This window comes from Rhinolophus hipposideros (genome assembly GCF_964194185.1).
Source record: "Rhinolophus hipposideros genome assembly, chromosome: 24".
Lineage (NCBI taxonomy): Eukaryota > Metazoa > Chordata > Mammalia > Chiroptera > Rhinolophidae > Rhinolophus > Rhinolophus hipposideros.
In genome coordinates this window covers 21,690,292-21,717,503 of record NC_138070.1, presented here as the reverse complement: position 1 = coordinate 21,717,503, position 27,212 = coordinate 21,690,292, and the positions used below count along the sequence as shown (strand labels likewise).

Here is a 27,212-nt window from a genome sequence, read left to right as displayed (position 1 = left end):
CACTGTCTGCCACCACCCAGATTGTGTACACATTAACCATCTGCTGTATTTGCTGCAAACTTGTCTTCTAATAGAAATAAAAAGTTACATGCTCTTTATTTTACCATCCCTCCCTCTCTTGAAATTGGTGTGTGTCTTGTTGGCCATGTTTTTATATCTAACGGTTGCATATTACTGTATATCAGTAAACAATGCATGGGTTTTTAAATTTTACATATATAATGTAATCTCTTGCAGTTTGCTTTTATTCACTTCAATTCACTGAGATATATTCACATTGATAGAAAAAAATCTGGTTCATCATTTGAATTTTTTTGTAGGATCCTAGTAGATGAGTATACCAGAATTTAAAACTTTTTATTACAGAAAATTCCAAATGTATAGTAAGGTAGAAATGATAGTATAGTGAGCCCATATACAGAGACCATATACTGATCAATAATTATTAATCTACAATACATAGTCACTCCACATCTAACCCTTCCCTGGCCCATCCCACATTACTTTGAAGCAAATCTTAGCCATTATGTCACTTCAGCTGTAAATATATGTTACCATAATGTTTTAAATCTTTTCTTCTAATGGTGGCATTAAGGTTTTATCCATTTTTTGTGTTATAAGCCGTGTTATGGTTAACATCTGCCAACAAATTGGTTTATGTGTACATGTGAGAGTTTCTCTAGTATGGATTCCTGTAAAAGAAATTACTAGGTCACAGGTTTGCACATGGTCAGCTTTAAAGACTGTAAGTTTTAAATTGTTCTCCAAAATACTTGAACTAATTTTATACTTTTGATGTCAGTCAGGGATTTCCCACACATCCCTGTCAGCCCTAGTTACTATAGACTTAAATGTTGATGCCTGTTTGAGAAAGTGGAATGGTATTTCATTGTTCTTAAGTGTTCTTTTTTTTTTTTTTTTTAATTTTGGTTGTTAATGAGGTTGAGAATCTTTGTATGTTTATGGGTCCTCTGATTTCCTCTTTGGTAATTTGCCTGTTCATATAATTTGTCAATTTTTCTTTTGGACTGTGTTTCTTTTTCCTGTTGATTTGTAGAATTCTTTATGCACTCTGAATTCCAGTCTTTTGTCTGATACATGTTTCACTAGTTTTACATGTACATTGTGTTCTATCACTATGCAGTTTTATGTGGCGTGCCTTTAACCTTGTGTATGGCATTTGTTTTATAGAATTTAAAAAATTTTAATGTCAAACATGTCAGTCCTTTCCGTTATGGTTTGTGATTTTGTTTTGTACTTTGTTTAAAAAATTGTTTTCTCCCATGAGATTTTAAAGATATTCTCTATGTTAATCTAACAGTTCACTCTCAGTTTTCATTTCTGGTCTGTATTTCATCTGGATTTCATTTCTGTTTATGAGATAAGGTAGGAATCCATTTTACATTCCATATGGATCACCAGTTAGTTTGTGCTATTGAAGAGTCTGTTCTCTCCGCACTGATTTGTCGGGTCCCCTCTGTCTTCTGTTCATACATGTGACGGTTTGTTGTTGGGCTCAGTTCTTTCTAATGGTTTAGGTGGCAACATATTGCCTTGGGGAGATCTTGATAACTGCTAGGATTAACCTACTTATGTACCTACTATTCACATTTTCTTGGCTATTTTTGTCCCTTTCCTCTTCCAAAACCTTGTAAGATCAGTCAGGAAAATTTTCTGACCCTCCTCACCCCCATTGGAATTTGATTGGAATGGCATTGACCGCAGATTAATTTGGGGGAGCATTGTCATTTTTATGTCTTTGAGTCTTTCCAGTCATGAACATAGTATATTTCTCCATTTTTTTTAGGTCTTATATTTTCATGTATCTTAATAGAGTTACATAATTTCTCCTTAAAACTCTTATGTATATTTTGTTAGATTTATACCTAGGATATTACATTTTTTTATTAGTGGTACCACAATGTTGTTAATAGATATTAAAAAAATTAAATTTTCCATTTTGTTTTTGCAGGCACCTAGGAACACTACTATTTTTTTCACTTTTTAAATTGGGGAATATTGAGGAACAGTGTGTTTTTCCAGGACCCATAGCTCCATGTCAAGTCGTTGTTTTCAATCTAGTGGGAGGCTCAGCTCCAGGTCAAGTCATTTTCAGTCTAGTTGTGGAGGGTGCAGCTCACTGGCCCAAGTGGGAATCGAATCAGTGACCTTGGTGTTATGAGCACTGCACTCTAACCACTGAGCCAACTGGCCGCCCCGGGAACATTATTTTTAAAAAAATAAGTTTCTCTTATTCACAGCTTCTTTGCTTATTGCTTTTATTAATTCTGGTAGGTATAGATTTCTTGAATGTTCTATGTAGACAGTCATAGCTTTATAGTTTGTTGTTTTTTTTCTTGTCTTATTCTGTTGGCCGGGGTCAGCAAAACTTTTTCTATAAAGGAACAGATAGTAAGTCTTTTAGGCTTTGCAGGCCCACAGGGTTTCTGTCGCAACTACTCAGTGCTCCCAGCCATAGACAATCTGTAGACGATATGTAAAAACTTGTGAATGTTAAAATTTGAACTTCATATTTCAGGTGTTATAAAATACTATTCTTTTGATTTTTTAAAAAATCATTTAAAAATGAATATGCTATTCTTAGCTGCGGGGCAATGGCAGGCTTTTGTCCCATAGGCCATAGTTTGTCATTCCTTTTCTAGACTTCTCTCTCTCTCTCTCTCTCTCTGAGTAAATTATAAGATACTGTCTCTTTCTTCCGTGATTGTAGGTCCATTTAGATTTTCTCTTAAGTCAGTTATGTTTTGGAATAGTGTCCACATAACATAATGTTGTTCAAAGTGTTTGCTTGTGATTTAAAATGCCTCTGTGGTACCTTTAGTTATGCCCCCTTAGTCATTGCTAAAATCATTTATTTGTGTTTTCTCCCCCCCTTAAAAAAAAAACTCTTTTCTGAGGTTGATGTAAATTAGCTTTTTCAAACTATCAGCTATTAGTTTATTGATGTTTTTCTCTTTGTTTTCTAGTTCATTAATTGCACTTTAGTATTATTTCTTTTTATGTTTTTTTGGATTTACTTTGTGTTTTTTCTAACTTATTGAAGCGAATGCTTATTTCATTGTTCATTCATCTAATACATACATGCATTGAAGGTTATAATTTTTCCCCAAGTACATTTTTAGCTGTATACCATAATTTTGACATTTGGTATTTGTTATCTTTATGTAATTGACTTCTAATTTTATTGAATTACATTCAGAGGATGTGGTCTGTATTATATCTTGTCTTTGGTATTTGTTGAGACTTGCTCTTTGCCTAGATTTGGTAAAAATCCCATGGATGCTGGGAAAATGTGTCCTTGCTAACAGTTGAGCATAACGATAGCCATTAGATCTGATATCCATAGATGTCACTTGTTAACTGTGTTGTTCACATCCTCTGTAATCCTCACTGATGGTTTTTTGTCTGAGATTTCCTTAGCCCATCTATCCTCTTACATTATAATTTATAACTATTTAATTAACTGCCTCTCCATTGGAATTTGAGCTTCTTAATAGCAGGGGCTGTGTCACACTGTGCCAAGCATAGGAAGGGGCTCAGTAAATTTTCGGGAACAAATGAATGGCTAAATAAATAAGTAAGAAGTTTCCAGAGGGCATATAATATCTCCTTCTAGCAGCTGGTAGAAGCTGACTAGGCGCACTAGAAAGAAAGCAGCTTAGCAAGCCCCTTAGTAGGCCACTGCCAGAGCTGGGCCCAGAATGGCTCCCGGGAGGGTAACAGGTTCAACAGACATAGCCTCCTCAGGTTAACAGAGTTGATGGAGTGGTGGGCTCCTTGGGAGCCAGGGAAGCTGGGGGCCCTCTTCTCAGGTGTCTCTACCCACCCACCTACTAGGTACGGGTTCTTCAGAAGGAGCTTGCTGCGTCCACCTCTGAAGACACTCACCCCTATAAGGAGGAGCTGGAGACGGCCTTGGAGCAGTGCTTCTATTGCCTGTACAGCTTCCCCAGCAAGAAGAGCAAGGCCAGATACCTGGAGGAGCACTCAGCCCAGCAGGTGAGGCACTGCACCAGGCCCACTGCACCTACCCATTCCGGGAAGAGCGTGGCTTGGGGAAGCAGGGGCTCTGAGTGCTCCTGAAGGATGTCAGTTGCCAGCATGCAGCTCTGCAGTCTCAGGTTGGAGTTGCATCAGGACGAGAGAGGATGGCCTGATGTTGTCTGATCATTGCACAGAGTAGCTTCATAAGTGTTGACTAATCATTCAAGAATGCAGCATGGCAATTTTCAATAGATTTTCTTTTAACAATTTGGGTAATATGAATAATTCCTTAGAGGGTTTTCATTTTTTATTGTTTGGGTTTTCATTTTTTATTGTTTTGGTTTTCAGAGCACTTTTGGGAGTATTATCTCACAGCTCATCTGGACTGTCAGTGATTCTCTGATCTTAACGAGTTCCAGTTCCTTTGGGCATGGCCCCTGCTGTGGTCCCCAGAGTTCGATCCACGCCAGCCCAGCTGCTTAGTCAGTATTTGTTGACTGAGTGACAAATGGGGTGGCTGAGGCGAGGAGAGGGCCAAGTGGCCTGAGCTCCATCCCCATCCTCTGGCTTGGTCACGTGGACTCACAAAGTGCAGTCCCTGGTTTCCAGCAGTTTTTTCTTTTTTTTAAAAAATTTTTTATTGGGGAATATTGGGAAACAGGGTGGTTTTCCAGGGCCCACCAGCTCCAAGTTGTTGTCCTTCATTCTAGTTGTGGAGGGCACAGCTCAGCTCCATGTCCAATTGCCGTTTTCAATCTTAGTTGCAGGGGATGCAGCAAGTATTGCACCGGCAACCTTGTTGTTGAGAGCTTGTGCTCTAACCAGCTGAGCCATCTGGCCACCCCTCTGGCAACTCAGCAGCATCTCGTTGTCTTCAATCTAGTTGTGGAGGGCGCAGCTCACTGGCCCATGTGGGAATTGAACCCGCAACCCTGTTGTTGAGAGCTCACTCTCTAAGCACCTGAGCCATCCGGCCACCCCTCCAGCAGTTTTCTTGATTCTGGTTCACTTTTCTGCTCTTCAGACACTTGGGTTTGGGGGTTAGAGTGGGCATGCAGATTTTTCAAAGTATACGGGGCCTGTTTTAGGCCCTCTAATATATTATAACTTCATCTGCACAGACACGCGTTTCTGTGGAAGAACTTCCCCTTTGCGCTTTGCCTGCACCACACCATAATCTGCCGTCTGTCTTTTTTCAAGGTGGACCTTATATGGGAAGATGCCCTGTTTATGTTTGAGTATTTTAAGCCCAAGACCCTTCCTGAATTTGACAGCTATAAGACAAGCACTGTTTCTGCTGACTTGGCCAACCTCCTGAAGAAAATTGCCACCATAGTCCCTCGAACAGAGAGGCCGGCCCTGAGCCTGGACAAAGTCTCCGCCTACATTGAGGGGACTTCGGCTGAGGTAGGGGTTGTGTCTCAGCACCTCCTCCGGCATTGCTGCTTCTGTGCCTTGGCTCTGCACCAGAACTCAGGGCCTCCAGGGCCTGTCCTGTCCTGTCCTGGTGTGAAGGGTCCTGGATTCGCAGCATTCCTGGTCTGAGTCCCTAGCTCTACCCCCCTTATCCTTGTCCTCTCACCTGCCAGGTGCCCTGCCTCCCAGAAGGGGCTGACCCCTCCCCTCCAGTGGTGGATGAGCTCTACTACCTGCTGGCTGATTACCATTTCAAAAACAAGGAACAGTCCAAGGCCATCAAGTTCTACATGCATGATATCTGCATCTGCCCTGACAGGTGAATGGCTGGTGGCTGGGGCCAGTGACCTGGGTGTGGGGCCAGGCTGGGGGCGCAGCCAGGTGACTGCAGCTCAGCAAGCTCTTCTCTGCTCATATAGCAAGGAAGCCAGGGAAGAAGGAATGACAAGATGGCTTAGCCTCTACAGTTATTAGGAAAGGCAGGTTCTCTATAAAAAGAAGAACAACGGAGAAGACCTCTTTCCAGAAGACCCCTGGGATGGGCATTGGGATCAAAGAAGGTCTGACGTGTCCACCTGGGTCCTGCCCTGCGGGGTAAGGATGTGCAGCCTGGCTCCAGCCTGTGGTCTGTGTGCCCCCTTTCCAGCTCCTGCCCTGAGAAGTTGGGTGATGTATATATACTCCTGCTGCTTTTACTGCGGTGTCTTCTAATTACAGTTGTTTTCTCATTTGGGGGCGGGGTGGGTGGGAGGGACAGAAGCACACAAGCAGGAGTTCTCTTTCCTTGCTTTGACGCAGTGCATTGTTGGCAGTAATGATTGTCACGACAGTAAATGTAGGAGAGCCCGTTGTATAGGTGGCTCATGCTTTCTTCCCACTGAGCCCGGTGGCTTTTTCTTAAAATGTAGTGATTGGCCTAGTTGTCCTGAGGCCCCTGCTAAACTCATAAAGTTTGATTTGCTTGATTGAGGGGGAATATTTTCTCATGACTGCCACACCTAGGAGGTAAACCTTTGGTCAAGGTCAAAATGAGGCCACCCGCTGTGGCTGACCTGTGTCTGAAGGGTCCAGGGTGGCATCTGTAGGTAGCCTTTCTGGAAGTAGTCGGGGCCAGCCTATGGACTATGGTGGCTGCCATCGAACCATGGGTAAGCCAGCCACCCGTCGGGAACTGGAGAGTTGCACCTTGTCATGGTCCATCTGTCCATGACGAGAAGAGGCTGGCATCTGAATGGAAAAGCCAATTTGCACAACTTCCATAGCTTGTGGGAAAGGTTCTCCCAGGCAACCCTGTTGCTCGGCCGATGGTTTCCTTCAGGCAGGGAGCCCTGTGCTGGTGGCCCTGGCTGTCCTCTCCAGGGTTGCTGTGAACCAGTGTGGTGGAGCAGACCCACACTCGAGCTGGCTGATTGCTCACTGTGCGAGGCAGTGAGGAGGCATTGCTGCCTCCACATCTAAAAATGAGGGTGATCACACCTGCTTGTCCGTGGGGAGGTGGGAGCCTGGCCTGGCATCTCATCTGACAGCCCCTCAGTCAATGACGAGAGGGTTACAACGGCTCAACTGGGCCTTACTCCAACCTGCACATCCAGCTGTTCAGAGTATCAACCCATCAGGCCCAGCCCACCCAGAGCCCCAGTAGAGAGGTGAGGTCTCCTATGAGGACCTGCCCCAGGGCCAGGAGGGGCTTGGTGGCCTGGCCTAGGCCTCCTTCATCTGGCCCTAACAGGCCGACTCCAGGGGAGATGGGCTCAGTCTTATCTTCTGTACTAGCCAAAATGGAAGCTTAGATACTGTTTTTTTTTCTTTAAATCTTCTGAGCCCACTGCATAAAGGTGAAGCCCACAGCAGATGGCTGAGTGGACAGTGGAGTGTTCCAGCCGCAGTGCTTATTGGCGGTTCCTGTGGGAACACAGAGTCTGTGAGGATGCTAGGGACTGTTTTCTTCTCCTCTTGCTGAGCTGGAAGTGGCCCAACGTGGCCAGGCATTTTGTAGAGTGGCATTTGGGGAGGGGGAGGCTGGGATAGGCCCCAGTGCAGCTCATCCCCACCACCAAACAAACAATTCTGAGCCCAGTGCCAGGACCACGCCTGCCCTGCACGAGTAAGGGCCCAGGGCACAGACTCTGGACACTTCCTCCTGAGTTCACAGTGTCACGGGCCCTCAGGGCCCCAGTGTCCTTATTCGTCACCACTCTCCGAGTGTGGACTGTGGACTGCTCTGCTAGAATCAGGAGCAAGGTTCTTGGTAGGAGCACACAGAGGAGCTTTTTAAGTTTTCGTGGTGATGTATCTGTCTGTGTTGCTGGTGCTTGTATTTGGGACACGCGGTAGCGGTTTCCATTGTGGGACGCCTACAGGCACAGGGGCAAGCACCGATGTGGTCTCTTCCCGTAAGGCAAGGGAGGGCAAAGGGGGTTGCTCTAGGTCCCAAGGTCACCTTGGGGCAGAGAGCAGGAGAGTGGGGTGGGGTATGTGTCAAACTCCCCTTCAGATGGTGGGAACCATGTTAGGGAGCATCAGGGCCAGGTCTTGTCACACTGGGGAGTTTCCTCTCTTAATTCCCAGAGCTGGGCTCTGGGCCCTGGTCTGAGATCAAGGTTCCCATGGTGCCTTGCCCTCTGGGCTGTCATGTCTGCAGTGCTGAAAGGGCAGTTCTCTCTGGTGTGTTTACTGGTGCTTTTGTTGTGACCACAGATTCGATTCCTGGGCAGGCATGGCCCTGGCCCGGGCCAGTCGCATTCAGGACAAGCTGAACTCCAATGAGCTGAAGAGTGATGGGCCCATCTGGAAGCATGCCACGCCTGTCCTGAACTGCTTCCGGAGGGCTCTGGAGATCGACAGCTCCAACCTGTCCCTGTGGATCGAATACGGCACCATGTCCTATGCCTTGCACTCCTTCGCCTCTCGCCAGCTGAAGCAGTGGAGAGGCGAGCTGCCCTCCGAGCTCGTGCAGCAGGTAAGGTGGGGAACTGTGGAGGGGCTGCCATCCAGTTGTCTGACAAGCGTGCCCTCGGGTCGGCAACGTTCTGTCCTGTCTGTTCTTTGCTCTTGTCCTCACAGCCATGCTGGGCATTCATAGATGATTCTCCCCATGAGACCCGAGCCATACTCTGGTTAATGACAGCTTGGTCCCTGGTCTTGAGACACCGAGTCCGGTGTGGATGAATTCAGGGCCAGCTCTATGGCCTGAGGGAGATACTTGAAATTCTTGCTGTGGTTTAGGTTGTATACAGGGTGACCATCCCTTCTCCATGGCAATATTGTCAGAGCTGACACCTGAGCCCGTCTTATGGGCCAGCCCTGGGCCAGGCACCCAGCCACGAGGTGAATGAGGTGCCATGCAGAGGGTGCACGTCCAGCTCGGAGGACGGTGAGGGCGTCCAGCAGAGCTTCTGACACAGGGCAAGGGCTCAGTGTCTGTCCCTCCTGTTCCTGTCTGAGGGATTCTGGGTGCAGGACCTATCAGGAATGGGAACACGGGCAGGGTGTGCTTTATGTGGGGCTGGAGGGGCTTGGCCTCTCGGTGGGGATCTGTGTGGTCCCAGGTGACAGTCCAGTGAGGGGGCTTTTTGCGGTCACCCTTCCTTTCTCAGTAGGTAGCCGTATGAGCCTCAATGGCAGAGCTGGGTGGACAGAGGGCCAGTGACGTGGTCAAAACCACAGGGCTACAGTGCAGTCCAAATAGAGGGGCTCTGTAAATGGCTGCCTTTTACTTAAACAGATTTGCCTGAGAACCCCATTTGGGAGGATATACAAAGGACTCACTTGGTTTGTGCCAGGTTTTGGCCCTGTACTGTGACTCTTGCTACCGTATTTCACCCAGTGATGGTTTCTTGATTCCTAGGTGGTAATTTTCTTTCCGCAGAAGCGTCTGGCAGAGCATTAGGATAGCACCTAGGCTCCTTCGGGTCATCTCCAGGGTTATTGCTACAGGAGGGTCACAGAAATAAGCATCCCCGGGACAGACGTCCTCAGGGCAGCCTTCCCCTGCACAGTGGAGCATAGGTGCTGTTCCCCTCGGTTTTGAACAGTGCCCTTGCCAGAGCCCAGTGCCCTCAGCCTCTCTTCGTCCCTCCTTTGGCCCCTGAAATGAGATGAGAAGAGGCCACGCCATGGAATGGAGGGGCCAGAGACCTGGGGGGCTCCGAACAGCTGCTTCTGTGCCCCACACAGGCAGTGTTCACTCCAACTCCCAGCCCAGGAGCTCTGGGCTGGAGGGACGTGGGTGTACCTGATAGCCGACATCCTGCATAGATAGCACCCAGGACGCTGGCCCCTTACACAGGGACGGGAAAGTTTTCTGAGTTGGAGAGCCTCTTAGAAGCTGCCCCTCTGTCCTAGCTGTTTCTGCGAACAGTGTGTGAGAAGGTGGCTGGAGGCGCTGCCACAGATGTACAGGCTCCTGGTCCGTGGGGCTTGGATGGGGCTCAGGAACCTGCCCTTTTATAAGCACCCCAGGTCCCTGGGGAAGGGTGCGGGGAGAGGGGTAAGTCCTGTGTTGTCCCAGGGGCGGACATCCTCTCCAGCGCTGTTGAGCTGGGTGCTGGGTGCACGTCCTCTCTAGCTCTGCTTGCCCACCCTAGTGAGAGGGTGACAGAACAAGGTCCCCACGGCCTGCAGTGGAGGCTCATCTCAGAATGTCGCCTCTGGTTGCCTGGCCTTCTCAGCCTGGCCTGGCCGACCTGCTGTTGGCTTGGTCCTTCTGGCAGTGATGGCCGGTGGCCCATGCAGCCTTAGCCCCATGCTGTCCCCCACTCCCAGTCCCAGGGCCTCACCGCCACCACTTAGTCATAGTTGGGACCTTTGGAAGGGCGCCAGCAGGTACTTCATATATTCATCAACTGTGAGACGCAGCAGGGGAAGGTAGAAGAAAGAACATGGAGCTGACACGAGGTGACCTGGGCTTCTGTCCAGTTCTGTGTCTTACTTGATGTGGGCTTCTGAGGAGTCCCCAGGCCTCTCCACACTCATTGTCCCCAGCTGTGAAATGGTGACAGGACTTCTCTATCTCAGGGTTACTGAGAGGATCATTAATTTGCAAACAAGGCAGCAGGACAGCATAAGGCACGATACCGTGCAGCTTCGGCTGTGTGCCTAAGCCTAGCCTGGTCTCGTTACAGATGGAGGGCCGGCGTGACAGCATGCTGGAGACAGCCAGGCACTGTTTCATGTCGGCAGCCCGTTGTGAGGGCGACGGTGATGAAGAGGAGTGGCTCATCCACTACATGCTGGGCAAAGTGGCTGAGAAGCAGCAACAGCCGCCCACCGTTTACCTGCTGCACTACAGGCAGGCCGGCCACTACCTGCACGAGGAGGCCGCCCGCTACCCCAAGAAGATCCACTACCACAATCCACCCGAGCTGGCCATGGAGGCCCTGGAGGTGACACCGTGCTGGCCCGGGCTGGGGAAGCAGGGCAGGGGCAGGCCGGTCTCTCTGCCTCCCGGGGGATGGGACACGCGGTCCCAGTGATGGAAACTTCTCCGTGTTCAGCAGCTTTGCATGCAGTTACATTAAAGCAGCCGTTCCGCTCTTTCTAAGGGGTGCTTTCCATCCTTTCTGGGAGAGGGAGCGTTTTCTTTCCTCCCAGAAGAATCGTCTTTCCTCATTGGCACACACAGGTTGCTAGACCCTGGCTTGATGATGAAGTGAGTGCAGTGCAGCTCTCACACCCTGCAGTCAGGCAGGAGGAGGACAGCTGCCCTTAGTTCCCGGGGTGCAGACGAGACATCTGGTGCCTCGTGAGACCGCAGGATGTGCCCAGAGCACCTGGCTTGCCAGGACTGGGGTCTTCACTGCTCCCAGGAGCAGAGCGCCTGTTTATGCTTGGATTTGCTTTATGATTTCTGGAGCATTTCACATGACGCTCACGGGTGCTCTGGCAGTGCTGTGAGGTGGGCTGGGCGGCTGTGACCAGCACGCTGTGCAGGGAGGAACCCAAGGACGCGCCCTGGGTGTGGGTCCGGATACGCTTCGCCCTTTCTGAGGCTGCGTGCCCAGGCCCCAGTCCACGTGTCCAGCTTCATGGAGTTTAGGGCAAATCTGTTTGCTTGTGCCTTTTCTGCCTTTATGTATTTTTTTTCCTGATTATAAAATGAACACATATGCATGGTTTTAAAAATATATAAGACTCAAACAGTTCACAAATGTTTAAAATGAAAAGTTAAAGTCCCCAGTGAACCTAGTCCCCCCACCCCAGTTGTACCCATGGATAGCCTGGGCATGTCCTTATCTTTCTAGATTTTTTTCCCTTGTTAACATAGCTACACAATAACATTTTCTTACCATTTTGTAACTTGCCTTTTTCACTGGACAAGATGTAGTGGAAGGAGTCGTGGGCTGCCTTCCCCATCCTGTGCCCCCTAGTCTGGCTGGGCATCCATGTATTTGCCCGGCCCCTTCTTCATGAGTTTGACCTTCTCTTCCGCTTTCTCCGTGACAGGGTGCAGGCAGGGCATGGACTTGCACACGTGTCAGGGAGCACTCAACTGAGTACAGTTTTGACTCTTGAACGAGGAGCCTACAGCTGCCCCCTACCCATGCAGTCGAAAATTCATGAGTGCCCACAGTCGGCCTTCCAAATACTCAGATTCCCAACTGCCAGGTGGCCCTTGAACAGCGTGGGTTTGAACTGCACAGGTCAATTGAATGAACTCTGGGGTCAATTGACAAAAATCCACATATAAGTGGACCTGCCCAATTCAAACCTGTGTTGTTCAAGTGTCACCTGTATTTCCAGGGGTCGTTCAACAGTGGGTGGGTCAACAATATCCCATTGCCCTAAAAGGTTGTACTGATCTATGAACTTACCTGTTTTCCCTCAATCTAGCTAGAGCCTCATTTTAATATTTGATAATCTTGTGGACAAGCAAAAAAGTCTCATTTTTGAAAAATGATTCATATTAAGTGGTTAATAGCAGCTGTTTTGGGGCCCCGTTTGTGGGGAGGGTCGCCATAAAGTGTGGAAACGATACTTCGTATAGAACGTGTCTTCAGCAGTTTCGTGGTTGCTGTCACTCACAGCCCCAGGTCCACATCCTTCCCCATCACAGTTCTTTCACACTTTCCACTTTGGGCATGAGAAGCCTGAAGCCCAGAGGACGGGTGGGACTTGCCTCAGTCGGCAGCAGGAGAGCAGGGCAGCTGGGGCCGATCGCACTGAGCCCAGGGCTCCCACGAGGCGCCTGTGGCAGCACTGAACCTTCCTGCAGTGGGAGGTGGTCCGGCACAAAGGAAAATGACAGCTCTCTTACCTCCATGGTTTTCTCTTCGACTTGTGCCTCTGCTGCTACCTGATAGAGCCAACGAGCAGGCAGGATGGTGGCCCCGTGGGGCCCAGGGACTTCCAGATGAGGAACCACAGCCTCAGCTGTGTGGACCTCTCTTCTGCAGTGCAGCGCATCGGCTCGCAGGACAGTGGCACTCAGCTAGGACATGTGTATATCTTGCTTTAAAAATGACATTTCTCCTCCGCTCTGCTATTGAGACCTCATTCAAAACACTTTCCCTGCCACTAGGAGAAATGTTGCCAGTTGGACACTTTGATCTCCCCCAAGTGTGACCACCTGGGCGTGCGTGGGTGCCTTGGAAGTTTCCTACATCTGAAAATGGAGTTGCTGGGCAAACTCCTCTGTGGTTCATGGGTGGACTGGAGGGAGAGGGTCTCTGGGAGTCTCTGTCTAAGATGCCCCTCTGAGAGTGCTGCCCAGGCCAGACCTCCAGGCATCTCACCTGGGTGTTTCCTTGGCGACATCTCTTGAGAACCACGTCCGGGTGAGGGGAGGCTGGTTCATCAAGGCCTGCAGCCACAGTGGTTCTCAGCTCTTGTAGCACCCCGTGCCATCTGAGGGAGCATGTGCCACTAGTGGGAGCCCACACGGCGCTCACCCCTGGGTGGGAAGGTCAGGCCAAGTTGCCTGTGGTGGTGCCTGTGTGTGGTGTGGCATTTGCTTGGGGACAGTAAAGGACAGGAGACAAAATGGACCTGGGTTTTACCTGGCCTTGGGCAATTCACTTTACACATTTGTGAATGGATTCGAGGAAGTGAAAAAGAACAAACCCTGACTGACTCAGTAAGCCTCCTGCCCACCCTACACCCGCTGGAGGGAGCTTCCTGAGGCCTGTGATTCCTGGCTTGCACAGGTGCTGAGATACAAACAGAAATCCAGCATACTGCTCACCTCAGAGCCCATAGGCCAGGGAGGAGACAGGTGTGGAGGCTCCCTTTCTGTGGGTGCCAGGAGAGGGGCACAAAGAGGGCAGTGAACTCCCTGGAGGGATACGGGGCCGGTGAGCAGAGCCAAGGGCTTGCTACTCTCATTATCTTATAACCATGTGCCGGGGTTACTGGGTAAATGTTTAGGCTGGAGAATGCTGATAGCCTGTGTCCGTTTGAATTGCTTTGAATGAGTGATAGTTGGCTGATTTCAAAGCTGATGCGAAAAGGCAGTGTGTGACGGCATGTCTTCCAGGTGAAGGGCCTGTTCCTGTGTGGCTGACTGGCCTGTGGAACAAACCTGAGCACCTGGGAGGGCTGCTCACACCCGAGTGTCGTTCTAGGTGTACTTCCGGCTCCACGCCTCCATCCTGAAGCTCCTGGGGAAGCCCGATTCCGGGGTTGGTGCGGAGGTCCTGGTCAACTTCATGAAGGAGGCTGCAGAAGGACCCTTTGCTAGGGGCGAGGAGAAGAACACGCCCAAAGCCTCAGAAAAGTGAGTAGCCCTTTCTCACCCAGTAGCTTACCCCTTTGTACCCCGATGGTTCATTTAATACAAGGTGGTGTTCACGGGGTGCTGCTGAGTAAACCACAGCTCATGGAATCTCTGGAGCTTATCTGGAGACTCCTGATGGCTGGGCCAAGGCATTTCTGTTGGACTTGAGAAGGAGAAACTGAGTGTGTCCTTGGTCACCTTACCCGGTGGCCATTTCTGGCCCTCCCCATCCTCCATGGCACAGTCCTAGAGAGAAGCTGACCTCTTCCCTCTCCACACTGGGGCGCAGCTCTACCTTTGCAGAATACTGTAGGAGAGCGGCTGTCATGCTTCCAGTTCTTGCTCCTGGATCTTCTTCCAGGGCCTCTCCCAAGCTTGGGAGCCCTCTGAGGGCCTGGTCTGCTGCCTGTTGTCCTGAGAAGCGGGGAGGGGCGTGGGAGGCATGGACTCTTTCTGTAGTGCCAGAGAGCTCGAGGATGCTGGGGCCCTGCTGTTGTCCCTTCACTGGGCCTGGGACAGGACTCCAGGCCTCTCCTTGACTGTGAGTTGTATCTGTGGGCCAGACTTTTTTGACCCCCATGTCCACATCCTGGAACTTCAGCTCAGCTCGCCCATCTCTGGGCCCCTGCCTGGCTGGCTACTGTGCAGAGCTCAGCTGAGTGCCAGAGAGACCAGCACCCAGGCCCCCTCCTCGAGAACAGGCTTATGGGGAAGACGAGCACACACGTGGCAGGTCACACAGGTGGACACAGTGTGCCTAGAAGTTATGGATATGTGTTTTTTAGTCACGAAGGGCCCCCTACTTAGTAAGGTCATCTTTTACTGATCCTAATTCTTTTTCAAAAAATTTAAAAGTTATGCAAATAAAATATGAATATATTCTAGTTACAGAAAATTCTGTCAGTTTATAAACATATGGATTAAAATATGACAAACCCCCTCCCCTCCCCAGAGTTAGCCACTATTCAGTTTAGTTTTTCAAATTATTTTCTGTTCATTTACACACACTTAAATGTACACATGCAATTATAGAATTTCTTTTATTTTATCAAAGCAAACTCCTGAAGGTTTTGTTTTAGAGTTTTCTTTTTCCTTGGTAATGGGTCTGGGAGCCAGTCCACAGAGATGGTACCCCGTTCTTTCTAGTCTTGTTTCCTAGCATGGATGCTCCTGCCAGTTTGCCAAGACATTTCAGGTGTTCCTAACTCGTGCTCCGCAGTGTTGCAGCAGATACCCTTGTGCATTGTGAGCACGGAGTAGTGAATCCAGATATTTTCTCTGTGCACTACTCGAGTAATCTGTCAGCCTTGGACGTCATGCAGAGGGGTGCTGACTTGTCGTGGAGGGTGCTGAAGTGGGCACTTCCGAGATGGGGCTTGTCAGCTCCCCCACAGTCTCTGGGGCCCGAGATCTGAGACACCTGCAGAGCCCAGCCGCAGTTGGGGGCCGAGCCTGAGTGGGTGGTATGGGGGCAGCTCCTTCAGTGTCCCGGAACACCAGCCAGAGAGGTCCGGGGGGGTGGGGGTGGGGGTGTGTGGGAGCAGCCGGCCCTGAGAAGGGTGGCGGAGACCCTTGAAGGGACTGTGGGGATTTGGCAGCTGGGAACGACACTGTCCCAGACCAGCACACGTCTTATTTCAATGTGATACAGAGAGTCTCACCTGTACCCCAACACTCTGCCCCGCAGGGAGAAGGCCTGCCTGGTGGACGAGGACTCCCACTCTTCAGCTGGGACACTGCCGGGCCCCGGAGCCTCCCTCCCTTCCTCCTCTGGCCCAGGTCTGACATCCCCACCTTACACAGCCACTCCGATTGACCACGATTACGTCAAATGTAAAAAACCCCACCAGCAGGCAACGCCGGACGGTACAGTCCCTGTTCTCCCTACTGCCAGCCCAGGGCGGCACGCCAGACAGGGGGCGGGAGCTTCGGGCAATGAGGCGCTTTGTTTTGGTGAGGGGGGGGTGCTGGGTCTGGGGTGACACGGGCAATGTTGCGGCTGTTCATTAACCTCATGGATTCACGGTGGTTCTGTGCTTCCAAGACATGCTCAGGGTTGCCACCTGCCCGCAAGCCCACCTGGGAGCCAGGGTGGGGTGGGGCAGGCTTAGGTACCTTGTCTCCCGGAGCCTGCATTTTCCCACCTGCAAAATGGGGACGTTCAAGAGCAGTAGGGAGACTCCATAGCTGTCTGCGTCTGCAGGCTGCCTGGAGCGGCTCCTGTGCAGTCAGCTGCATTGTTACGGAGGTCATGGAAGGGCCGTGACTGGGGCTGAGGCTCTCATGCCTGGGAATGCAGATACGGGCAACTGGGACCGTGTACAAGGCTACCCCATGTGGGATGGGGCAGGTGGCGACTCTTCAACCACATTCCTTACTAACATTAGGAGGCTCGCATGCTGACCTCGTAGCTTGACTTCTTTATGTTCTCACATTTACAGTGAAAGCTAGTGGCAGAGTATTTGCTGGAATGAGCCAAATTGGTGGACTTAGAGGTCCATTAAAGTGGAGCCCTGGGGAGATAGTGGCAATGCTGAAAGACACCCAGGCTTCCACTCACATGTCGCTCATCTCATCGGGGCTGTGGGGAAACGGGCCTTGCTCTGCCTTCCCCAGGGCAATGGGACACCCCTAGCCACCCAATGCATGGGTTCCTGGAGAGCATGGACATCGTCAAGTGAGCAGGGGTAAGAGCGAGTCTACAGAAGAGCTGGCAGAGGGTGACAAGTGGCAGTGCTTGACTTCTCTGGGGCTGGGGGAAATTTGGTGACCTGAGAAGCAAGGAGACTTGCCAGTATCCTCTCCTGGGTTCAGTGTGGCTTGCAGTGTGTGTGTGTGTTGAGAGAGAAGCTGTGGATCCAGTGTGTGCTGTGTGGCTCCATCACCTCCCTCTGGTCCGGCTGTTGGACCCTCCCTGATTGCCCTAGAGCTTGGAGCAGAGATGGGAATGACCGGCCTGCCTGCTCCTCCACGCTTCAATCCTGCGTGCATTCCCGATGCAAAGCTCTTACCTCTTCTTATTTAACTCAAGTTAAACAGGGAAACTACCCTATCCCCAGCCTTCTACTCATGGGAATTTATTTTGGAAATAAATCCCTGCTCTGGGAATTCGTTTCTGCCAGGTACTTCCTGTGAGGCTTTAGCACCATGCTGGTTTTCTGAAGAGAGAACTGCTTCTTGCGGTCATCCACGGGCCTGTAGGCTGCAACCGAGCTCAGGCAGCAGGAGCCCACAGAACTGAGTACGCCTCCCTGGTGTGGGCACCCCCGGGAGCAGAGAAGGAGGGAGGCAGGACTGCCTCATAAAGGGGCCGTGACACCACCCAGCCATCCCATGTTGGTGCGCACGTACACATGAAGCTTTGGGACTCAGTGCTGGTGTGACCTGTCCTGGGTCCAACAGGGTTATTTGTTGTGGAAGTTTGCAAAGGGAGCCACAAATGAACTCAAACACTATTTCAGTGGTTGTTAAAAAACTTTTTTCAGAGCGATTTCCTATCAACAATATGGAGCCATTGAGATCCCGTGGCCTTCCTCTGCTCAGTCCCAGCCCAATATGCTGGGAAGCCCCCGCTGGCCAGACTGTGCTCTGCCCAGACCCGGCTGCATGGTGCTGTCAGAACTCTCACCTCCCTCACCTTGAAGAGAAAGCAGTGTCTGCAACATGAAAATCTTTTGGGCCCTAAAATAACCGTGATCTTAGAATGTTAAAGTAGCCCTTGCAGCACCTGCACTGGCTCCTAGGGAAAGGCCCTGGCTCAGGCAGAAGCAGCAGGTTGCTGGTACAGGGGATATGCTGGGATCCTCAAGGGTCCACATGATGCACCTCTGCTCCCACCTCCCGTGACCTGGCCAGGGCTGGCTGACCGGCCCTGGGAGAACGTGTGGCCTGAGACCAGCCTCAGGTGTCCTGTTGGAGGAGGGGCATTAGCGCTCACTCTGGGCCAGAGCGGAGCCCTGGTACAGATGATGAGAAGCAGTTCAGGGACCCGCTCGACATCAGACAGGGAGGCCCGAGCTGAGCGGGCCTTGGAGTCAGGAGGATCGTAGGTCCATTCCCAGCTCTGTTGCTTACTTGCTCAGCAACCTTGGGCAAAGGACTTCATTCACTTCTCTGAGCCTGTTTCCTCACCTGTATGGGGGTCAGGTTTTCCTCAAGGATATTAAACAAAGGTGCCTGCCCATCATAGCTACCTCTTAGTCGCTGTCATCCATCCCCAGGCCATTGGAGGCTGGCACAGGGACCAGGCAGCACTGCATGGAGGGAGGAGCCCAGGCTCTGGGGCCAGTCACTCTCGGTTTGTACCCAGCTCTCTCCAGCCAGTCATGTGGCCTCAGAAGAGGGACAGGCAGCATCTTCAGAAGCAGCAATCTCCGAGTGGGCCTGGGCCTTGGGCCTTCTGGGCCCTGGTCTGCACCAATGGAGCCTGTCAGAGGCTAATTTGCCAACAAGTACACAGGGAGCCAAGCACCAGGATTTCCCCTGGGCCTGGTCAGGCAACCCTGCCTTAGACCTGCCTTCCTAGGCCTTTGCTTCAAAAACAGAAATCAGCTGGGTCAGTTCTTATTTGGTAAGATTTAGAAGAGGTTTAGAAAAGTAATTCCAGGTATGTTGTGGCAGCTTGACCTTTGATAATGGCTTCTCAGTAGGGCTCTGATTCGCCTCTGACCTGGCCCCACCTGCTCCCTTGTGTATCCACGCTAGGGCTGGAAGCTTCCTGCAGCCTATCCACAACTCTGGTTACAAGCCCTGTGAACTGGCCTCAGGTGTCTCAGACTGCACCACAGCAGGGCACCCACAGCTGACCTGAGGAGGGGCCCTCTGGCCAAGCTGAGAGAGCCAGAGCCAGAGCACAAACTCCGTCGTGGGTGCTGCTCCTGGCGGCCCTGCCTGACCACTCCTCCTTGCCTGACTTCTCCCTTCCATCCATTTTGGAATTTACCCAGAGCGCTGGTATCCTTAGCGTTGAAGCTCCCTGACCAGGAAAAGAAAGTCCCTTGGGGAGCACATTTTGACCTTCCCAGACTCCCAGTGATTGCTGTTTATATGTGTTTACACACAGCATAATGAGATTTCTGAACAAAATCTGTTCCCCTCCCCATCATGCTGTGTGTGTGTGTGTGCGCGCGCCATATGCGTATGTGTGAATAACTGGACCCTACCACACAGCAGCGTGTGCTTGCTCTGTGCTGGGCTCCAGGCTGGGTGCCTGTAGTGTGGTAGCATGTTCTCGTCCTCACAGTTGCCTGCAGGCTTGGCCACGTGTCCTGTTCCCCATGAGGAAGCCCAGCTGAGGGCAGGCAGGTGCTCATCCAGGGCCATGTGGCTAGTTAGGGCTAAGCCAAGGGAGAGCTAGAGTCTCGGGTGAGGCTCCCACAGGCGGGCCCCCGTGCCCACTGACCTGATGAACACTGGGTCTGTGTGCGCACCGCCCTTTATTGGAAGCTCACTGGTGGCAGGGCCGTTACAGAACGCCTGGGTTCATAACGTGACCTGGTTCGTCCGGCCTTTGGGATGTGTCCATCGTATTTCTGTTGGACTGGCCAAGACCTTTGCCGTCTGTCTGACAGGCCCCGTGCCACATCCAAATGCCAGAGCCAGGAGGAGTCTCAGAGGTGTGAGGCGAGCCTTCCCTGGCTTACCGGTGGCCATGCCCATGCAGGTGTTCCGTCAGCACGGCCAGCTGCACAGAGCAGTGGTGGTCCCTGCGGCAGGCTCTTAGGGGCGGAGGCAGGGGTGAATCAGTGAACTGAGTAGCTGAGCCTGGCCTGGCCTTTCGGTGGGGTGGGAGGCCTTCCTGAGGAGGCAAAGCTCAGCCAGGATCTGAGGGATATGTCGGGGTTTCCCATGAGAGTAGGGGTGAGAGGGAGGGGCCATGTCAGGGTCAGAAGAGTGGGGGCCTCAGGGGCTGGTGTCCATGGTTGGAGGCCCTCCTGGCCCTATTTATAGCACAGACGAGGCTGCCTTGAGTCCCAAGATGTAGGATGTAGTCTGGGTGGGCCTTGCGGGGGAGGCCAGGGTGCCTTGTACCAAGCCCCCCATGTGACATCCATCCTCACCTGCCATGTTGCCGTCTGTGTCATGTGCTGTCTGTGCTCATCGTCGCCTGCTCAGCCACACGCCTCCATCAATATTGCCCGTGCTGCCCCTAACCCTGCCCACACTCTGTCTCCAGGCTTTGTCTTTCTGCTTGCACTGTCACGGCTCGCTTCAGGGGACAGCAGACCGCATGCTTCACCCTCAGTCCGGCTCCCTGCTCCCCGTGTGACCAGGCGCGCCTCCACATCTGGTCCTGTGATTTGGAGAGTGTGTGTTTGACGTGCTTGGCTTCTGCCCACAGCCCATCCTCCCAGTTCTGGCCCAATGCAGATGCAGCCCGCCTGCCCATCTGCCAGGTTTCTCAGTCCTGTATTCCCATTGCTTTGCTCTTTCTTGCTTTAAAAAAATAACAAAGGCAACAGACTCTAAGATACCAAGGTATCGTTAGAAGGACAATTGTGTGAAAATGTACATTGTGCACAGTCGCCAAGGTGCTCCGAGGGAGGAGCTGCAGACGGCAGTCGCTGCTGGAGGGCAGGCCTGGCCCGGGCTCTGCTCACCGGCCTCCCTTCCCTTGCCCCTGTGGTGGGCAAGCTGTGTTCCTGTGAACAGCCCCTCACCAAAGTGGGGGGGGGGGCTCTGAGAGCAGCTCAGCTTGTCCTGCATGCCCCCCCACACGGTGGGACCTGGTTTGAGGGCAGGGAGGGAGGCTGCCAGAGGGCAGAGCCAGTCACCTCCTTTGTTCTCCTCTCCTTCATTCTTACGTTTTTAAAACTGTTACGGGCCATAGCTAGTCATGGCATTTATTGAGTACCTGGTATGTGCTAGGCATGGAAGAGGGTGCCATGGGGAAAGCCACGATGAGGGCACCACGATCCCTGCTGCCTGGTTGCATCTGTGTGTCCCTAGATAGTGTAATAGGGCAGTGGTCAGTGCCAACGGGGAGTGCCTTGAGTTGTCTCTGGGGTTTGGTGGGTTGGGGAGCTTCCTGGAGGAAGCAGACCTCCCGCGAGGCCTGGGGGCCCTTTTGGGTGAGCGGCAATGGGAGCAAAGACATGGAAGCTGTAGAGTCCTACAGCTTTTGAATACCAAGGTGACTGGAGTGGGCAGACGGCCTAGCTGGTTGAAAGATTTCTCAAAATACGGATTCCATCCAGTTTACTTTTCTTAGAAACCATTGTTTTCTAGTTGACAGAACACTTACGACACTTACGAACACTTTACGAACACTTTACGAGTTGCTAAAATTTTTGATGACACAACCATGTCTTTTTCCTCAAACTTTCACTGAACTGATCTGATGGAATAAATAGCTGTGAACTGTTTCTAGTCTTACTGCTGGAGCAAATGGAGAAACGCTTATCGGGAAACTGGTATCTTGTGACTAAAGAGCTCTTATAGCTGGCCTGGAATTCCTAAGAGTACCAAGGGATTTGAACTAAGTCAAATCTGAGCAAAAAAATCCTCCAAATACTGTCTCTCTCACAACACGCGGGCTGGGCAACCTTGCTGTCACCAAGCCAGATTCCTTTCCCTCTGCATCCCCAGCTCTCATCTCTTTGCAGTTTGCCCTGTGGGTCCCACCCTGGAAGTGCAGGGTGGCAGGGCTTAGAAGCAGGTGGTGTCATCAGCGGTTGGTTGGCAGACACACGTCCCTCTAAGGATTCCACAGAAGGGCTGGACTGGCCCAGAGGCACAGCAGTGAAATGTTCCAGTGATTAACAGTAAGAGAATGAAGTATTTACAACCTTGCCACAAATATTAATCGGTGTGAGCAGGCGTTGTATGGATTTAAAAGAACATTGTGAAAGAAGAGCCGGGCAGCCTCTGTAGCCTGCCCATGAGTGCCAGTCTTCTTTCTTGTTGGTCTCTAGGCAGGAGCCTGGGCTGTGCGCTGTCCCGAGAGCCCCGTACAGTGTGTGTGTTTCCCTGCCCAGCCCTGTGGGAAGCCTGGCTCTTCCGCTGAGTCTGGCTCCCCTACACAGAAGAGGTGTCCATGTGTCTCCTGCTCTGCTTCAGGACCAGGGGGTCAGGAGAAGCCCTGGCCTGGCTCCGTCTGCAGAGCCTCCAGGTGGTGGCTGAGCCAGGATGGCCACCGCTTCTGTCGGCCTTTGCCCCCGCTCTGGCCCTCCCACACCAGGCGGGCAGCTGCCACCAGGCGTGGCAACCTCTGCCTGCAGAGCAGCAGCAGACGTACCTGGGTCTCCTTTGAGTGTCAGCACACCCCAGCACCCTGGGGGGTTCCACTGTGCCTGGCCTGCACCCAGGCTTCTGGAATGTGGAGGAAGCACCCCCACGCCGTTAGCGCACAGTTACACAAAGCCATGTGTCAGCCCGTTCGGACCCTCGGCCCATAGAGTCCCAGATCAGAACTGTGACACCCAGGGATGGCTTTGTGGAGAAGGTGGGATAGAGCCAGACAGGCTCAGCTCATGGCAGGCCCCTGGAAGCTGGTGTTCCCCAGGCCAGAACTTCCTTGCCCCCTACACTCATACTGGCTTCGTGTTCCTTACAGTAGGGGCACACTGGCAGCATGAAGGCTGTGCACGGTGGTGCTTGAGCCTGTGCTGAACTCAGCTGTCCTAGAGGCAGGTGGAGTGTGGCTCAGGGACAGTTGGTCCTTGCCCAGAGGCACATAGCTGGTGGGTGGGGGCCAGGGCTGTTTGATCACTCACCCCCGGAGCCTTTACCCTGCTCCCTCAGCTGTTTCCCCATTCATGGCCTTCCTTGGGTGCCCTGGCCTTTCCTTGGCAGGGGGCCTGGTGACCTGAGAGTTGACACTACAGAGGGGCCTTCTGGGAGTGGCAAGAGGAAAGAGGTCAGTGGCATCCTTCCCTTTCCCCCTGTCCCACTGCAGAAGCCTCCAGAGCAGGAGCTTCCCACCTGTCGGGCTGCTCTGGGTTGCACACCCCAGTCCAAATAGCCCTCTGATCTCTGCACTGCTCCCCGCTCCCTTGCTGCCACCCGCCCAGCCTTCTCGTCTGGCTCCCCCTGTTCCCTGATTGCTGCTTCCTAGCACTGTGAGCCCGTCGTTGCCTGTCGTGCTCCCCATCCCATCTGGCCCAGCCCGTGAGCTGTCACTCTACAGTGGCCCAGCTGGTGGTGAGAAGATGGTCCTCACGGCACATCTCATCCACCATCTGTCTGTGGTCTCACTGACGTCCTTGGTTAGCTGCACCAGGGAAGGTCCAATTTACCAGGAGAGGAAGGAAAGGGTGAGGCGCCATCTGCCCAGGTCAATAGTCATTCTTTAAGAGCTTTTTCATTCCTCTCTTTCACCCTTATTGATGTCAAAGAAATGAAACTTAGTTCTGTTTGGATCTGACTTGCTTCTTGGTGTGAAACTTTGGGTTGCTTCTTAGTATTTAAAATCAGGACCATTTTAAATAGCCTATGCCAACCCTCTCAGACACACAAGATCGGAAAGGATTAGAGAGAAACTTGGCCCTGGGCCTTCTAAGTGCCCATTGGTGGCTTGTTTGCAGCGATGCGTTTGTCCTCTTCTCCTGCGCTCAGGTGGGCAGGAACCTTGGCAAACCCCCCTCCCTCTCACAGGCCTGGTGGGAGAGGGTTGCAGCTCAGCCAGGGCACCTCAGTGCACAGTCTGTCTCCAGCTCTGACCCAGCAGCCCGCCTGCAGGGGCGCTACATGACAGGTGGCCCTTGGGGGCTTTCAGACTTTTCCCTTCCCTTCTGAGTATCAGCCTTCTTCAAGGCTCCTTGGGTACCCATGATCACCCTGGGACAAGAGCTTGTCTAGTGTCACCGCAGTGCCACCCAGGGTCAGTGCAGGCCTCTGCTCTCTGCCCTTTCAGAGGGTCCGCTGTGCTGGGTTCTCACAAGCATGTCTAAGAGGCTTGAGGAATGTGTGGTCACAGCCCCTGTCCCTGCCAGGTCCCTTGGCTTGCATGTGTCCTTGCTGTGGATGTTATTTTACCAAAGACTCAGCAGAGGCTTCACCTTCCGATTGTTGCTCCCGGTGGAGCAGACACGCTGAAGCGCAGTGCCGCCCTTTCTTGGCCACACCTTTCTGTGTGGTCTGCTGCCTTTGCTGTACGCTCTGGTGAATGAGAGAATCCCTCACTAAGCAGCACTGAGAGGGCATTAGCACGTGGGGAGTAAATATCCGTTTGTTTAAGCCAATCCCTGGTTTTTGTAATGATCACACTGGATTCCACCAAATTAGTGATTCTTTCAGGCTCAGAGCCCAGCAGCTTGTGAGCACATGAGCTCATCAGGCAGCATGCCAGTCCTCGTGCTTGCTTCCTGGACGCTTGCCACACGGCGTCCTGCTCAGCCGCGCAATGACTTAACTGGTAGGATGCTGGCTAAGGAGTGCCTGCCCTGACTTTCAGGACTCCTTAAACGTCAGGGACCGTCACTCCCATATGTCAGGCACGAGGCCAGGCCCCTGTGGGGGTCCCGTGAGTGTTTTGGAGACAGAGGCAGGGAGAGCAGGAACAAACATATCAAATAAAAAAGTGTCAAGCGGAGGCCTGAAGCAGCCTGAGTGGCAGGGCTGGGATTGGAATGCAGGTTTGGGACTGCCGAGTCCCAAGGACCCTGTGTGGCCTCTGGAGCTGAGGATAACTTACCAGCCTTCCCTTTCCACATGAAGAATGAATGGCCCCCGCCACTTCTCTGGGAGAAGTGATCCCCTCACACTGGGGACTCAAGTTTGGGACTTCTTGTGAGGGCTGCAGGCCTGCCGTAATTTTCCCTCAGCGCTTATAGAGCCTTGGGGGTCTGGCCTTGAGAGTCAGGGAAGAGCCCCTCACTGAGTGTGAGGCGGAGAGGTCCAGTCAGGTCCCTACTCCCCCATCAGTGAGACACAGAGCTTCTGTGTTGGTCACTCGGGTCTCACGTGCCTCACATCCCAGTTTCTTATGCTCCATCAGCTCAGCTGACACTGATGACCCACAGTTACTGGGCAGTGGACATTGCAAAGGCAGCTAGGGAAGATGGACTGCATGCAGCAGGCTATGTGGGGCTGCCTGAGAGGTCACTGTCCCTAAACCCTGGTCTGTGACCAGATGTTGGTGAAGAGGTCGGAGCAGTGGGCTGCCTTTAGAAGCACAGGCCTACTTCCCAGTGTTCCTCTGTGCAGGCGGGCATGCTTTGGACCGTCTGGTTGTGAGAGTGGTTGTGAGAAGCGGTCACCACCCGATCGACGTGGTCCGTTCAGGCGTTGTCTCCAGTGTGGCGTAAGCAAAGCCCTCTGCCTGTTCAGAACTAAATCGCTTAATGTCAAGTCTGAGACATTAGAGATAAAATAGGTTCAGGTTCTTTCAAGTATCAGACCCTGTTTCAAGTGCTTTACGTGTATTAACCTATTTAATCCTCGTAACAATTCTATGAAGTGGGCACTTGAATTAATCAGTTTTACATATGAGGAAACTGAAGTGTAAAGAAAGTATGCAATTGCATAGGCTCTCTAACCTAGTCAGTGACAGAGCAGCTTGAAACAACTTTACATTTTGTGACAAGTTGGTTTGCCCACTTCGAAGCTCCCGTCTGGCCCTGGGTAATTGTCTGCTAGGTACTAATGCATCATCCAATACCAGGTTTTCAGGGTAGCGGAGCAAAGGGTTAAAGTGTCCTGGGGGCCGTGTCTGACTTTCTCCTTGATTTTCTCCTAGAAGCCACTGTGGCATGGACCTTTCTGATATGATACGTAATTGCAGTTCTAAGGTTGGGTGTGGATTTACCTGTTCAAGGTCACACAACTAGTCAGTGGCACAAGAGGAACTTCAACTTAATTAACCTTCTTGATTACTATTTCATTGAGCTTTACCTTCAGATACGTAGAGTTCAGACAAAACAAAGTTTTATTTTTATAATGCTTACGTTTTATCTCTACTATTGGTTTATTATTTATACCTCTTTTTAAAAACGTGACTTTTTAGCGTTAACAAAAATACATCTTTAAGTAATCACAGTCTACCTTGAAATGATACTGTGCTACTTCATGTGCAGTGTTAAGAACCTCCCATCTCTACTCTTGTTTGCGTCCGTTTCACTTTTACACGTGCTGTGAATACACAATATGTTGCTACTATTTTTGCTTTAGACAGTAGTTAATATTTTAGAGAAATTAAAAATATGAAAAAGAAAATCTTTTACATTTATCATTACTTTATTTCTGAGGAAATTCATTTCTTTATATAGATGTGTGTTTTTGTCTGGTTTTAATTCATTCTACCTGAAGAACTAACATTTCTTGTAACACGGATCTGATAGTAAGAAATCCTCTCAGTTTTTGTTTGTCTGGAAAAAGTCTTTTATTTCACCTTCATTTTGAGAGAGATTTTCCCTGGTTATAGAATTCTGGGTCAACTGTTTTTTTTCCTTTCAGCACTTTATAGACGTTTGACTTGCATAGTTTCTGATGAGAATTATGTTGTATTTCTTAACTTTGTTCTTCTGTATGTGATGTTTTTCTCTGCCATCAAGACTCTCTATACCATTGGTTTTCAGCAGGTTGACTATGATGTAATGGTGTGATTAAAAAAATATATACATGTGTGAAGAAGTCTTTGACTTGCTTGGTGGTCTCTTGAGGTTCTTGGCGATTTGATGTCTTTCATTATTTTTCGCAATTCTCTGTCATTATCTCTTAAAATATTTTTTCTGTCCTGTTTCTGTCTCATCTTTTTTCTGGGATCCCAATTAATATTTTAGATCATTTGGATGCTCTTGGATGATCTGTTCTGATTTGCCCCCAGTCTTTTTCTCTCAGTTTGGATTATTTCTACTGATTATTCAAGTGTTGATTATTTTTCCCTCAGCTGTGTCACAACTGCTGAGAACTTGACAAAGGCATTCTGCATCTTTTACTGTTTTGTTTTTCATTGCTAGCATCTCTGTTTGACTCTTGCTTATAGTTTCTATATCAGACCTGAAATTCCCCATCTGTTCATGCATGTGTCCACCTTTTCCACTAGAGCCTTTTAACGTACTCATCATATTTATGAATCATATTAATCTTAGTTGTTTTAAATTCTCCCTCGGGTAGTTGCAACATCTGGGTCATCTCTGAG

General features: G+C 51.0%; 1 protein-coding gene across 3 annotated transcripts in view; it reads left to right on the top strand.

Annotated features, from left to right (window-relative positions):
• The window catches only part of CABIN1 (calcineurin binding protein 1), a 145,671-nt gene that overhangs the window by 53,125 nt on the left and 65,334 nt on the right, over nt 1-27,212 (top strand). For 2 of the 3 annotated variants that reach the window (XM_081036847.1, XM_081036849.1), the window contains 7 exons: nt 3,859-4,020; nt 5,206-5,412; nt 5,595-5,740; nt 8,119-8,380; nt 10,545-10,805; nt 13,983-14,134; nt 15,822-16,000. In XM_081036847.1, the coding sequence (XP_080892973.1) occupies nt 3,859-4,020; nt 5,206-5,412; nt 5,595-5,740; nt 8,119-8,380; nt 10,545-10,805; nt 13,983-14,134; nt 15,822-16,000 (1,369 nt within the window). The remainder of the gene's footprint in view (nt 1-3,858; nt 4,021-5,205; nt 5,413-5,594; nt 5,741-8,118; nt 8,381-10,544; nt 10,806-13,982; nt 14,135-15,821; nt 16,001-27,212) is intronic. The other variant, XM_081036848.1, reaches the window with a different exon arrangement.